Source organism: Pleurodeles waltl, chromosome 4_2, assembly GCF_031143425.1.
Source record: "Pleurodeles waltl isolate 20211129_DDA chromosome 4_2, aPleWal1.hap1.20221129, whole genome shotgun sequence".
Classification (NCBI taxonomy): domain Eukaryota; kingdom Metazoa; phylum Chordata; class Amphibia; order Caudata; family Salamandridae; genus Pleurodeles; species Pleurodeles waltl.
In genome coordinates this window covers 491563766-491578024 of record NC_090443.1, presented here as the reverse complement: position 1 = coordinate 491578024, position 14259 = coordinate 491563766, and the positions used below count along the sequence as shown (strand labels likewise).

Here is a 14259-nt window from a genome sequence, read left to right as displayed (position 1 = left end):
GTAGCACTGAGAGATGATGCCTGTTCCCCTCTTGTAGGGTTGCGGGATAGATGGGAGGAGTACATAGGAACACCTATTTTGGATGGTGACAGGACATCAATGTGGGAGGTGGCACCCAAAACCTCCGGCAATGCCCATTTCAAATTAATCCATTATTATGTTCTCCACCAGGCATAACTCACCCTGATTGCCTGCGTTATCACGTTTCCTCAGGGGACCTCCTACATATGCTGTGAGGTTGCCCCCACCTTACCCATTACTGGTCCACAGTGGAACAGTTGTTGGGGGACATCACTGACAGTGCCTTGACGCCTTCCCCTTGATTTTGCCTCTTGTGTATTTAACCTCGCCGCACCAAATACAGGGTCTCCAGGCTCTCCTTGACCTGGTTTTGGTATAGCCTAAGTGTAAAATCATTATGATGTGGAAGAATACTGAAAGCCCTCAGATTGAAATCTGGTGAGCGGATGTGTGGCAAAGGGTAACATGGGAGGGCTCTGCTCTGGAAAGCACACCAGAGACGGTGCCCCCAGAGCACATGAGGGCCTGGGACACGAATCTCACAAACTTTTCTGGGGATACCAATGAGAATACTGATAGCTCCCGAGTGCTCCTCCACATACGTCTCTTATACTGGACTCCCTGAGGTATGATTCCAGTATACCCACTACTGCCCATACTGTCCCTATGTTCTTGCTGCATCACACTTTTCTTTGTAAAGTCAGCCCCCTTCTGGAACACAAACTGAAGAAGTTCTTGGTACAGACTTAGGGCTTAATCTACTACCATGAGTAGATAACAGAATGGCTATTTACCGGAATATCGTAGGTGCATTACTATCAAATTTGCAGCAGTTATAACAGGCAAATAGATGCTTGGTAGTCTTGTCTTGCAGTATGGTGGGTTCTTCTTCTGCTTTGATGTTTGCTACAATTGCTGGTTATCATTGATTCTAGGACAGTGCCCCATAAGCCTTCTTTGCAATTTTTGTAATGATTTTCGTTGACCATCTCTCTGATCGACAACACTCTGTGACACACCCAAGTGCTTAGGCCCTTGTGACACCAGCAGTTGTCAGTCAATTTCAGTTGTGTTTGTTTAAGAATACTTTTAGATTTATGGTGGTTCCCTGTTTTCTACCAGGTGCACATGTGCGAGTTGTGCCTAGGTGTTTAGTCAGAAATTTCTAATAACACTATGGCACTTTCTTGTCTTCTGCCAGGTACTCTGTTGGGGGGGGAATGCTTATGTGTGTGTGTGTGTGTGTGAACAGTGACTATGATTAGTCAAGAACTTCTTTACTTATGTTGTAGTACTAATAGACTAATGAGAATTGTATAATGCAAGAACCAGGGGAAATTCTGTTAAGTCTGTATTTTCTTCTGCTTCATGAAAGCAACCAGAGAAACAGGGCCTTTATCCTGATGAAGTAAACTTTTTCACAAAGTATTGAAGCATATTGTGGGAAGTCGGTGACCAGATATTGCTCCCTCATCTCATGTGTCTGATAACAAGCTTCTAGAGATTTGTGAAAATGTTAATGGTGTTAAGCACGGTATGTTGGGAGACTAACCCAACATGGCCTTTCTGGCAGTTAGTGCCTGTATGTCTATGGGATACTGTTTTAACCAAGTGGATCGTTGGATATGTTGCCTCGAAACTAGCCAGAGTAAAGACATGTCAAAGTACTTGGCTCTGTGACCTGTAGTTTAAAGCTCCTTTCGATAGGACTACTTGCTATCCAAGGAAGTCCATTTAGATGAACAATATTGAACTAAGATCCTAGAGGCTATATCCATGCCAGATGTTCACGTTATCCATGCACGATAATTGTACCTACAATGACTTTCAATGGATTTTGTTCATATAGTCAGCGGTTGGCCTGAAAATCGGGCTTGATTCCTGTCAGGTCTAGGCCCAGGTAAAATGTAAATTACACTGGCGTAATTTGGAGAATTTAACATTACACTTGTAACACAATATTCCACAAGTTATGGCACGTTGCATGGTAAAATTACAATGCAAACAACCAGAACACAAGCAACTATTTGCAGGCATTTGTGTTTTTTTGAAAGATTTGTTAATACACAAAACGAGTCGTCACATCCACAACTGATGCAAGAAAATATTTTGCACCAAATGACAGAGTTGCTTTGCATGATTTTCCAAAATTTCACAAAATTACCCAAAAGCTAATTATACAAATTTTACATACTTCCAATATGGACACCCCAGGTACCATGACAACATCAGGCTTAGGGGAATAAGGATCATGCTAACTGTGGAAAGCATCCACCTCCCACGTGATGAATCAGGAGTGAGCAGATGGGTAATAATAGATCAATTCCACTTTGCATGAAGGTGAATGGTCTTGCAGGTATGAATGTAACAGTAGAGCTGCATTGATCCCTGGATAACTCCTGCCTTCAAGGAGAACCCACAATTCTTGCACAGTACTTAGCCCCACAAAATGGTGGGGCACTGGGATGTAGCATTTGTTTAAATAATTAGAGAACAGATTCAAAACTACCACCCGAGCTCCACGCTACAGGCACAACTTTAGAGAAAGGGAATAAGGGGGAACAATTTAAAAAGGGGCTCATGGTCTAAGATCAACACTGGAAAGGAACCTCTTGCCACAGCCTCTGGGCACTTACTGTAGTGCCTGCAGGAAGGAAATGGCAACCCAGCTTTGCTGATGTTAGGCACACTTGCAGCTTTGCTAATGTTAGGCACACCTGTTCATTTGTATCCTTGAATTCAAAGCCCCCTCTTATCCAGAAATCAGTTCTTTGTCTTTGAGACTATTTAGTTCCTAGTCATGCACTCTAGCATGAGACCATTCTAGTGACCCTTCCTAGCATGGTGAACCAATTCCTGTTGGTGAGGGGGTGGGGAAGGGCATAGATTTACTTGGTTTTGCTGGCTGTCGCTGCCATTTTAAATCTCAACAGAACATCACACTTCAAGACTGAAATCAAGCAGTTGCTGGAGGCACTTTGTGGATCTCAATCACTGATCATGCTTAACCGTGATCTGATGCAAGGACAGAAAGGGTAGAGAGCTAGCTGAAAACTAATGGATGAAAACATCCTAGAGTGCTTCTGAGCCAATTAGGTACCTTGAGAGGGAGGGTCACAGCTAGACCATTGAACAAGAGTGTTTGGCCATGGTATGGTCACTCTAAAAGCTTCTCTTACGTCCTGCTGATGCAAGGTCCGGTGTGCAAATACACCACAATCAACTGAAGTTTTTGAAAACAAAAGTTTCAACTAATTCCTGCCTTTCTGTACTCTGTATATGGATTTGGAGAATCTGAGAGCCAGCCTCATTAAGGCAAAAGATTTTGCATAAGGGTGGGTGTGTGCGAGGGAGTAGCTGGGATACATGCCCTAGCTAACTTTTTTGTCTGATACAGGGATGTGGAATTCCTATCGCCCGGGACATATTGTTTGGGGTCAAGGGCAACAGGTTCTCATGTTTATTTTGTCCTTGGGACAAGTACGCCCAACCACCAGCAGCACAAACCCTTTGGCTGCGGGTTTACACAGAAGGGAAGTGTCTGCAACTGAGGTAATATGTGTGTCCAAAAGTTAAGGCTGTTCGAATTTGTATTTAAGGTTCATTCATTAAAATCCTTCATTATTAGGGTGAGCGCACTAAATAAACATTTTAAGGTCAGACTGCACTACTGACAGTGGTTCCCGCACCCATTGGAATCAAGGGCCTCCCTGCACTTTGCAAAGTGCCACAATAGAGTAAAAAAATGTTGACACTAGTTCACCTAATACCGCCATGGTGAGCCATATCTTAAGTACGGGCACACATGGTGGCGTCAGGGGGTGCAAGAGAAGTGGCACTTCAAGATGTGAAGCACCACTTTTCTTGAATCTGGGCCAAAATGTATTTGTTAACGCCAGACCTAATTAGGGACCCATTTCTTAAAGAAAGTCACTAAAGTGCACCTATGGCATATGTCTTTAAATTAGAGGCTTTCATGAATTCACAAGAACTTACAGAAGTAGACCATGAAATCGTACTCCTAGAAAATATCTGTGAACTGCATTTTAGCATGAGCAATATGCATGTATAGATTTGCTCATGTGAAAATCTATTGAGCGTTTACAAGTTCACTTTCTGTCCAACCTCCTTTTTCCCAGCCCTGGAAGAACTTCTACTTCTGCACTTGTCAGGAGTAAATTTCCAACCTTTTCTCATTATGGGGAAAGATTAGAGAAGAATTGGTGAAAATCCTTAAAACATACAAGTTAGTAGGTTTGCAGACTCAAAGGCATTCCAGCCCTGGAACTTTTGCTTACTGCTTCCTCCAGCCCCAGTATTTATATCAGGGGAAAGGTGGCAAAATAAGTACATTGCTATAGTAGGGATTGAAATTCAAGCCCTGCTATGGTAGTAGCCATGACATAATCTGAGAGGCTATTATCAAAGTTCTTACATACTGAGATTGCTTCCATAATGTGTTGCTGCACTACATGGCGCCAAGGGGACAAGTAGATTTTTTTACCGGACAAGTAGATTTAAGAAGTAACCTGTCCCATGGACAAGTAGATATTTTATTTAATTCCACACCCCTGCTGATAATAGCCCTCCTTTGGGGAAACTTGTACACAACACCTGATAATCCCCAACTCACCAGTTGGGTCCTGGTTGTGGTGTACCTACTTTTGTGGTGTCAAAGCATAAAGGACCCAAAAATCAGTGGTTGAAGATGTGTCAGTAGGTAAAGCGTAGAAATATGAAGGGTGTGAAAAGCTGCAGGGTGTGTGGGATTGTCACTCTGCCAGTCTGTGTACTATTTTAAGTTGCAAAATAACAAGATAAGATACGTATTTCAGCTCAAAAAGCTCAACTAACTAGACACCCAGAAAAGATGTTAAGCATGCGATACTAAATCTCATTAAAAAATACTGCAGTATTCCACATGCCCTTTACCTCTACTATACAACAGTTTGCTACCTGGCTCAGTGGACACATGTCCCAATTAATAGTTGGTTCCCTCGCTCAGTGGCAACCTGCCTTAGCTATGGCCAGCTACGTTGAATAGATAATATCTCTGTAAATGTTTATATTCTGCAGAAATGTACAGGGCTACAATAGCTCCAAAATCTACCCTTATTCTCCACTGAATTTTGCAGATTTTGTTAAAGTTCTAAATGGGTGAGGGGAAAGCACAGGATTCTATATAGACTTTCTCCTCTGAATTCTGCATTTTTCTCCAACATTCTCTTTTTCCCTTATCTGTACTCTTTCTCTTGTCCATTCATCCAATATTTGCATTGCTTGTAAAATCAATCTACTGTCCTCTTAATGACTTATATATATATATATATATATATATTTAAATAATGCTTCTCCAGTTCACAATATAGAAAGAGGACGGAATACACGGGGCAACCCTAAAGGAAATGGACTGTCCGGCCACTCAAAACGTGTTTTACTCATACTTTACTTCCATGTTAGAGATTTTAATAAAAATAAATAAATCATAGGAAATGAATGACCATTGTTTATGAATATAAAACACTATTTATGCTGCCTGTTTCATGAAAAAAATGGACGCTGGTCTAAAACTCAGACCAATGAATCACATTTAAAATATGTTTTATCTAAATATAGCTAAGTAGGGAGAAATAATTTTCAGAGCTTTAGTTTTCAGCAAATGCTGTTCGTGACAATCCTTCTTACTAAAGTAGCAAAAGGTGCAAATGGAAATCCCCCTTTGCACCTGTGTAAAATTTCTATAATATTGCTCCAACTACTCTCTTCATTCTTCCCCTCTGACTTCTATTTCCTATACCCCTTTAATCGCTTTCTTTAATCCTGCTTTCTTACCCGGGCTTGTCTCGATAGTTTTCTTTTTCCCATCCGCGATCTACACTTGCTCTTGGCCTAATCTCTTCTTGTTCTCCCTTTTCTCTACTCCTACCATCATCAGCCTTCCAGTTTCTTCTTATCACCTGTTACTACCCCAATTACCCTTTGCCCCCCTGATCTCGCCTGTTGCTCGACCTAGTATTGCCTCGTATTTGACCTGATATTACCTCTTACTCTTGCTGCCTCCTCTTACCCCCTCCTCTTTCCTTCTCGCCATCATTATTGTTTTGCTCCCTGCTCTCATTATTACCCATTTCTCCCATTTTCTGCCCATGGTATCACACATTCTCTCCCTGGTTGCCTCTCCCGTGTCCCTGATTTTCCTTCCCTCTTTTCCCTGGTTTCCTCATTCTTTGCACCTAGTCCGCCCTTCTTCTCTGTCCCTGATCACCCCTCTTACCCGGCCTCGCAGTTACCCTCCTTTTTGGCCGAGCTTCCCCCCTTCTCCGCCCCTGATCTCCCCACTTTGTGCCTCCTTCCTTCGCTTTGTTCCTGATCTATCCTTCTTTGCCCCGCTCTACCCTCCTTTGGCCCTTACTTCTATCTTGGCCCCTGATCTCCCCCCACCTCCCACTTTACTCTCCCACTTTGCACGTCGTAAGCGTATTGCTCGTCAGTCTCCGCTGTTTCTCCCCTCACGATTTCCCCAAGAACCCTCGCCTAGATCTCCCCCTTTGATCCCTCACAATCTGTATACTACCAGTCGCTTAATTACAATAAAATACCCGGTCTCTCCCGCCCATGCTGCGGAGGCCCGTACTCACCAGGTTGCAGTCAGGGGGGCCCCGGGGCCACCCCGGGCTGGCTGCATTGCCCCCCTTCCAGCTGCTTCTACTCTGGCCGCGCGCAGCTCCTTCTGCAGTTCCAGGGGCCGGAGACACGTCACCACCAATGCGCACGCCCACCGGAGGGCGGGAACGTCAGTCAGAGGACCAGGCCACGCCCCATCACGTTAAAGCCCCGCCTAAAGTCGAAGATCTAAAAGCGAGAGCTCGCTGTGTCACCCAACACAGAAATCACAGATACTGCTGGTTGTGACAGGAAGCACAACATTCAACCTCACACATAAGCTAACCCGGTCAATCGAGTTCCCCAGATCCATGTATGATTAGCGCACCCCTCCCAGATTTTTTTCTTTGTATTCAGGGACTTGGTAGTCTAGAATCTAGAATTTATTCCTGTTCATGCCATTATAGCATTTAGACATGAAAAAAAAAACTCTTCACTGGACAAATTACACACTTATCAAGTTACTTGTCAGCTTGTTTTGAAGTTATGGGAATTCACTGTGAAAAATAGAGAGACAGATTTTAGAGAAATATGGAGAAAAAAATCATACAATGTAAGTATGTGGCATTTCTATAGCACAAACCTAGCCAAAAAGTAGCGCAGCTCTGTAAATGATCAAGTAAAAGCATGAAGTCTGTGAGTGATAGGAGAGATAGCAGGTTTGTGGACTGTTAAAGCAGTGTGGTGTAGTGTTCCTTAATTATGTGCTTCTTCAAATGTTTCCTAAAAGGAGAGGCGTTGGGACAGTTTTGTAGGATACGAGAATGTTGTTTCAGATGCTGGGTGCATAGATGGAAAAGGCCTGCTGCCTTGTCTTTTATTTATTACAATTCATACTCTACAGTCTGAAGGCATCCTGTCAGTAGATATGCCAAGAACCACCAAAGTTGGTGAGCTTGTGTACAAGAAAATCTGGGGTGCATGTTTTAATGGCTTTTTAAAATGATGCAGCTAGTTTAGAAAATTGTGCTTACCGGAAAGTGGGGAACCAGTGGAGTTCCATCAGGATGGTGGGTGATGTGATCATATTTGTTAGTGCCCTGGGTGAGAGATGCTGTGGTGTGCTGGATGCCCTTAAGGGGTGTCAGTGTAGATTCTGGGAGGCCATGGAGCAGGGCCTTACTACCATCCAGATGCGTGAGTAAAGGGCTGGAAAAGCACTGCTGAAGTTGTCACTTGGAAGAAACAGCTTCACTTTCCTAGGAAGAGAGAACCCGTACCACATTTTGGTCTTTGTTCATTTGGCAGTGCATTTCTTGAGGGTGCGAGTGGTGTCCATGGTGAATCCATGATCCAAAGTGAGTCCATGGTGACTTGGCATTGAGTAAAAATTGGAATTGATATAATTGAGCCAAGTTTGTAGTGTCTTTGTTGTTCAAGGTGCACAACTAAAATTCTGTCTTGGTTGGATTGAGCTTCAGGGAGATCGAGGTATGAATGATGTGAGCATAAATAAAGCGACGGCAGTAATGGAAACCTAAAATCACTTCCCATGTGTGTCCAATGGTCAACCAAAACCATGTATAGTGGTGCTAAGTGTGTCACAAACCATACACATGTATACATTTGCTTAAAGACCACAGCACTCCAAAAAATGTATATAAACAGTAATCGTTTGTTGTTGGAGAATCTAATGTTCAATCTATTTTATCTCTAAATAAATGTATTTTCCCAACGAAGATTCACTTAAATACCAATTTTGTAATTTAGTTGTATAAAAAGAAAGTCCTCCTTGATGTAATTTTATTCCCATTCAATCAAGTCCATGAAGTGATAGTTTGTAGACAATCTTTGTAAAAACAGCCACAAGTAGTTACTCTTTACAATGGCAGCCAATACGTGTTTCGTCACACAGTGACTTTTTCAAGGCTGCAAAGAAATAAATATGTGTACTTGTTGAAAAACACTGTCAGTGACATAGGGACATGACAAAGTCAGAGGAAACTGCAACAACAGAACGCAAAAAGTATCTCTCTTAATAGTGAATAGGTGAAAAAAAGTGCCATACTGTAATTGTCCCCAAAGAAACCACTTGTATTTCCAAAAGGAATCATGTTAGTACCGGAACATACTTCAAGGGTGAGCAGCATCAGTATGCGTGTATGTGTTAAAATAACACCCGAAGAATGTGGACAAAGAATCCCCTGTCCAAAACAGATAAGAAGATAAAAAAAGGTAACAAGACGCTATTCGAATTAGTAGACCTACCAGAGAAATCAGAATCAAGTCGACTATGTAAACATTTTGGCAAGTTGGATACAATACTTATTACTGGTCAGTCAAGAGAAACAGCTGAAGGAGAAATGTATACCTGAAAATTAATGTATAAGGAGAGACATAAGGTAAACAATATATATTGCTCACCAATTATATGAATTATGTGAGCCACGGTATCTAAAGAGATGTGGAAAAATTACCTGCAATTGAGAAATGTAGAAGGTCAATTGTTGCAACGTGGTCCAATAACCAATTAATTGTGATGTCCCCAAACTGGACAACTTCCAAGTCTTCCAAATTAATATATAGTAGTTAGAAATTTAGAGGGCCATGATAAGTCCTATATCTGTACAGAAACAAGTAAAATGTAGCAAGTGAAAAAAAGGGGGAAGAGGAAGAGGTTATAGGGATGTAAATCATTATATGAAATAAACGTGGATCAGCCATAAGATTGTAAATATAGTAGATATGTAGGCAATATCCAAGCTTTAATAATCAAAAACAAAAGGAATGTAATAACTATTATGTGAAAGCACCACCCTAGAAATGAGAATATAGGGCGACATGTACCATCACCATTGAAGAAAAAAGTAAATATGTGAAAGAGAAAGGTCCCCATGTTAAATAAGTTTAAATAAGTGAGTTGGTGTCAGAAAAGTAGAGAGGAGGAGAGAAAGAATGAGAGTAAATCAACACTAAGAGTCATATGTAAGTTAGTAATTGTTAAGTAATTAGTCAAATAGAGCATCATACATATTACAGCATTTTAGAATAACAAATCGTATAATGTGTACTGATGAAAAGAATTAGATAAATGTATATAGATTGCGTCCAATTTTGATAACATAGACAATGTACAGAGTTCACACAGAAACATCAGAGCACATATTAATATGATACCTTGTGTTATAAACAGTTCGGCACATTAAATAGTAATAAAATCATCATGATTGTGAAGTCTGTTAATTGTATATATGTTGTTCAAAATGAACTGTTATAACCATATAATTTATTCTAGGAATACATGTAGTTCCCTGGCAATATTTAGGCCATGCTCAACCGCTCGTAATTTAATAATCCACCTGGCTTCACATTTTCTAAGTTCCCTTTTTGTGTCCCCCACCTACCAGGGTGATTGGGGATTTGAGTAATGCCATGGAATCTAATATTTAGAACTTCAGATTCCTTGTGTGAGGAGTTGTAGTGTGTAGCTAGTGGATAGTTCAAATTGTTGTTTCTAATGGTTCTAATGTGTTCTTGAATCCGTTCCTTAAGTGGAGAATGGTACTGCTCACATAGATAAGTCCACAAACACATACAATGCAGTATACTGTGTATTTAGTATTACAATTAATAAACTGTTTAATTTGGTGGACTTCATGTGTGTTGTAAGAGAAATTAGTAATTTTGTTGAAAGCAAACTGGCACGTAATGCAACCACTACATTTAAAGAAACTCAGCGGTTTGCAGGGCAACCATGTCTTGGGTTTCTGCTGTTCCAATGGGTCACTGTACCTAGGACACAATTCATTTCTCAATGTTCGACCCCTACTATGTACAATAGATGGTATGCTGTTTGATACCTTATCTAGGCAAGGGTCCAATAACAGTAAATGCCAATGGCAATTCAATATACAATACACTGTGGAACTAACAATTAGAGAAAAGCGTTGTTTTTTATTCTGTTTATTTTTGTTATGAATAAGTAAAGTGCTGGGGGCGTGGCCAAGATGGCGGCCGAGACAGATGCTTGAGAACTAGCTCCGTTCCGGGCCTCTGTTATTATCCTGTCGGACACTGCCATCGAACCAGCCACACAGAATTGACGGTGGCGGAGGCAGCGCGGAGGTGACTGGACCTATCTGGGGCCGAGAATCAGCACTCAGAGCCGCTGGCAAGAGCGCAGTGTGGCACGATCAACGAGGCAGGAAGGGCCTCCTTTTGACTTGTGGCCGTGCAGTGAATAACCACAAGGGAGGATTGCTGGAGTGGTGTGCCGTCCCACGGCTTAGTGACGCCCCATGAATGGTTTGGGTGCATCACAGTTTTGGGCAGGTGGCGGATCCGTAGCGCAGTGGTGACACAGTGACCTGGGAGCGCGCTCCTGGGCACTTTCCTGCCTGACGGGCGATGCCCAGCGGATGCAGCCGGGGGACAGAGCTGAGGAGAGTGAGGAACACGATCTGCGGGCCTCAGGGCTGTTGCTCGCTTTCAAGGGGCCTCACCGATACGAGGCCTATTCCCTTTTCCCCTATGCCATAGCACATCACACCGTGATGAATACGGACAAGACCTATCCCCTGAAGCACTGATTCCTCGCAGGTGAAAAGACTGAGCCTGCGGCAGTGGACGCAAATGACTGAAGCTGTTGGCGAGTCCAGAGATCGCAAATTGATGGATCTGTGCAGAGGTGGCAGAATGAACGTATAGGGAGGTACTGCACCTGGGGACTTGGGAGATATTGTTCCATGTGCTTGTCCCGACCCGGGGCTGAATGTTGTGGGACCCTGCTGCCTACCTTCAAAGGGAGTTTTGGTTCCAATGTGTGGGGCTGCTGCGAACTGAAAAAGTGATGATGCATTGGAGAGTTCTGCACCTGACTCTCGACTGATCTGGGGAGCGCCTCTCCCCGAGGCCCGCGGGTGGACCTAGTCTCCTGGCATTTCTACATGGGGCTAACACCAATAGCACTACTTAGAAGAAGACATTGGTCTATGCAGTGGTTGTGGAGATTGAAGCTTCTATGATATAGCGGCAGGTGGGAGTGCACGCAGGACGTTGACAGTCCATACCATCAGGGCAGCACATTGGCGGTTAGAATGATGGGGAAGACTAAAACTTGCAAGTCCCAGCAGCGGTCTGGGCATGCAGTCCTTCCTGATGCACCACTAGAAACAATGAGTCTGCGCTCATTGGAACGCACCCTACAGGCACATTCGGGACAGTTTGAGAGGATATTGCAGGCCATCATGGACACCAAATTATCTCTTGAAAACAGAATAGACACAGTCTCTCAGGACCTCAATATACTCAGAGTGGATCACCACAACTTGGCGGAGAGGGTGAAGGCGACAGAAACTACCCTGGGTACCATGGATCCTGTTGTTTCGGAAACCCAGAAGCAAGTACAGAAATTGGACTTGGAAGTGAAAGCCTTATGGAAGCGAGCGGAAGACACTGAGGGGAGATCTCACTGCAATAATGTTCGATTCCTGGGGTTTCTGGAGAGAGTGGAAGGGCCCAGCACAGAATTATTCTTAGAACAGTGGCTCATCAAAGAGGTGCTGAAGGGTACAACATCGAAAAAAAATTCTGTTGAATGGGCGCACAGAATACCGGGCAGACAGCTGGCTCCATGGTTGCCTCCTTGTCTGCTAATAGCATGTTTTCTTAACTACAGGGATTGGGACATGATATTGCAGTACTTTTGGAACAATGGCCCAGTAAGACATGAGGGGGCTTCCATAACGGCTTACCCAGACTTCACAACAGAGGTGCAACGTCAACGATACTCATATATGAAAATAAAACAACGCCTACGTGAGCACAAGTTCAAATATGCCCTGATGTTTCCTGCTAAACTCCTGGTGATTGCAGAGGACCGCACTCATATATTTTCCACAATGGCCGATGCCTGGACGTGGATGCATGCAAAGGGTATTGCCCAGCCCTTGGAGGAAGACAGGGAATGTGGAGAATGGCTCACCTCGCCGGCTCGCAGGAGGTCCAGGAGGAGATCGAAAGCGCAACCTACGAAAACACAAGCAGCCGCGGAGCGGGCCAGGGCACTAAGGGATGCGACACTTCACACTCAAAATTCTTTCACGCCACTCCAAAGTACATTACAGGCGCAAACAGACTCAGACTCGGGTAGTTCTGAATCAACCATCACGGGTGTGATGAAGGGGCCGGTAGTTACACCCGGACTGCGGATGAGCCCTAGTAATCGAATAGTCATTTCCTAATCTTGTGATCGCCTGATGTGGTGCTCTTGCTGCTTCTGCAGCATCAAGATGCGTGTTCTTGGACTCCTGATCATGAAGTGAGTGTGAAATAATAACACTCAGTGGACCTACTGACTGGGATCTATAGAGTTGAAATGTTCCTTAATTTCTCCACAACAGTGAGCTTCTCGTCCCACACAGTTAATGGATACATGGGATATTGTGGATGTGGCTGGTGAAGGCGCTGTCATGACTATCCTTCATCCTTCAGTGGGGGCCCTGATGTTGGCTCCCTACAATAGTTACCATGTCCCCCGAATAGTATCCACATGGACAAAGTTTTTTTGTGATTGTTGCATGTTTTCTCCTTTGTTATTGCTAGGGGCGACTATAGGTGTACCTAAGTGCCACCACACTTTGGGTTTGAGGTTACTGTTGGGGGTTATATTCAATATGTTCAACTGGGTTACACCACATTATCAAGCAGACACATCTTCCAAGGGTGCAGGTGTGCGCTCCCTCTTTCTGTTAGGCACACGATATGGCATGCACAAACGTATTGTTTCTTGCGCTGTAGGTTCACACAAATCATACATCATGCAGGAATATAATATCATAACTTGGAACGTGCGCGGGATGGCTATGCCGGGTAGGAGGCATTGTATCCATACTTATCTCAAACGGCAAAAGGTGCATTTTGCCATACTATGGGAAACACACCTGCTGAATAGTGACTTGCAGGCCCTGAGGAAGCAGTGGCAAAGTCAGATATAGGGCACGTCTTCCTCGGCATATGCGAGAGGGGTACTGGGGGGCGGAGCCAAGATGGCGGCCGGAGCGGACGCGTAGCCCAGAGGTCCGCACCGGCCCCAGAACATTTCTCCTGACACGACAGTGTCGCAGCCCTGGGGCCCGAGGGAACACTGTCTGGAGGTAGCCTGGAGGCTCTGGGGACAACTGGCTGGTGTTTTTTGGGGTGGCGAGGTGCCCCACCGTCCCGCATGCACCGCCGCGGCCGGGACCTGGACGGCGTGGTCTGACGCTGCGCTGGGGCGGCACCAGCGGAGGGGGGACCCATTAGCGCGCCAGCGCTGGCCAGGTGAGCGCTGAGTGGGGCAACGTGAAGGAACCCTAAAGTGTTGCCCCATCCGGACCCGATACTGCCTGGGTGGACCTGGGCGAGCACCTGGGCTCATTGTGGGAGTGCCCCGCCTCCAGATCAGTGGAGCCTCCGAACCTGGCGGAGGACCGCAGGCGCTACACATCTCCTCATCGTTCTCGTGGGTGCTTGTGCCGTACCCCCACCGCTTGAGAGGCCTCCCCCGCGGGTGACGGCGGCCCGCACAATCTACCCAGCCGAGCCTAATGTGGCCTCACAGACTCACGCCATACGCCGGAGCTGCTGGTTGGCCCC

The 14259-nt window shown here is 44.5% G+C and overlaps 1 protein-coding gene across 1 annotated transcript in view; it reads right to left on the bottom strand.

The window, feature by feature from the left end:
* LOC138292988 (TLC domain-containing protein 4-A-like) overlaps positions 1 to 6779 on the bottom strand; it is a 119912-nt gene extending 113133 nt beyond the window's left edge. The window contains exon 1 of the mRNA XM_069231916.1: positions 6660 to 6779. Within this exon, the coding sequence (XP_069088017.1) occupies positions 6660 to 6706 (47 nt within the window). The 5' untranslated portion in view covers positions 6707 to 6779. The remainder of the gene's footprint in view (positions 1 to 6659) is intronic.
* Positions 6780 to 14259: the final 7480 nt, after the last annotated feature.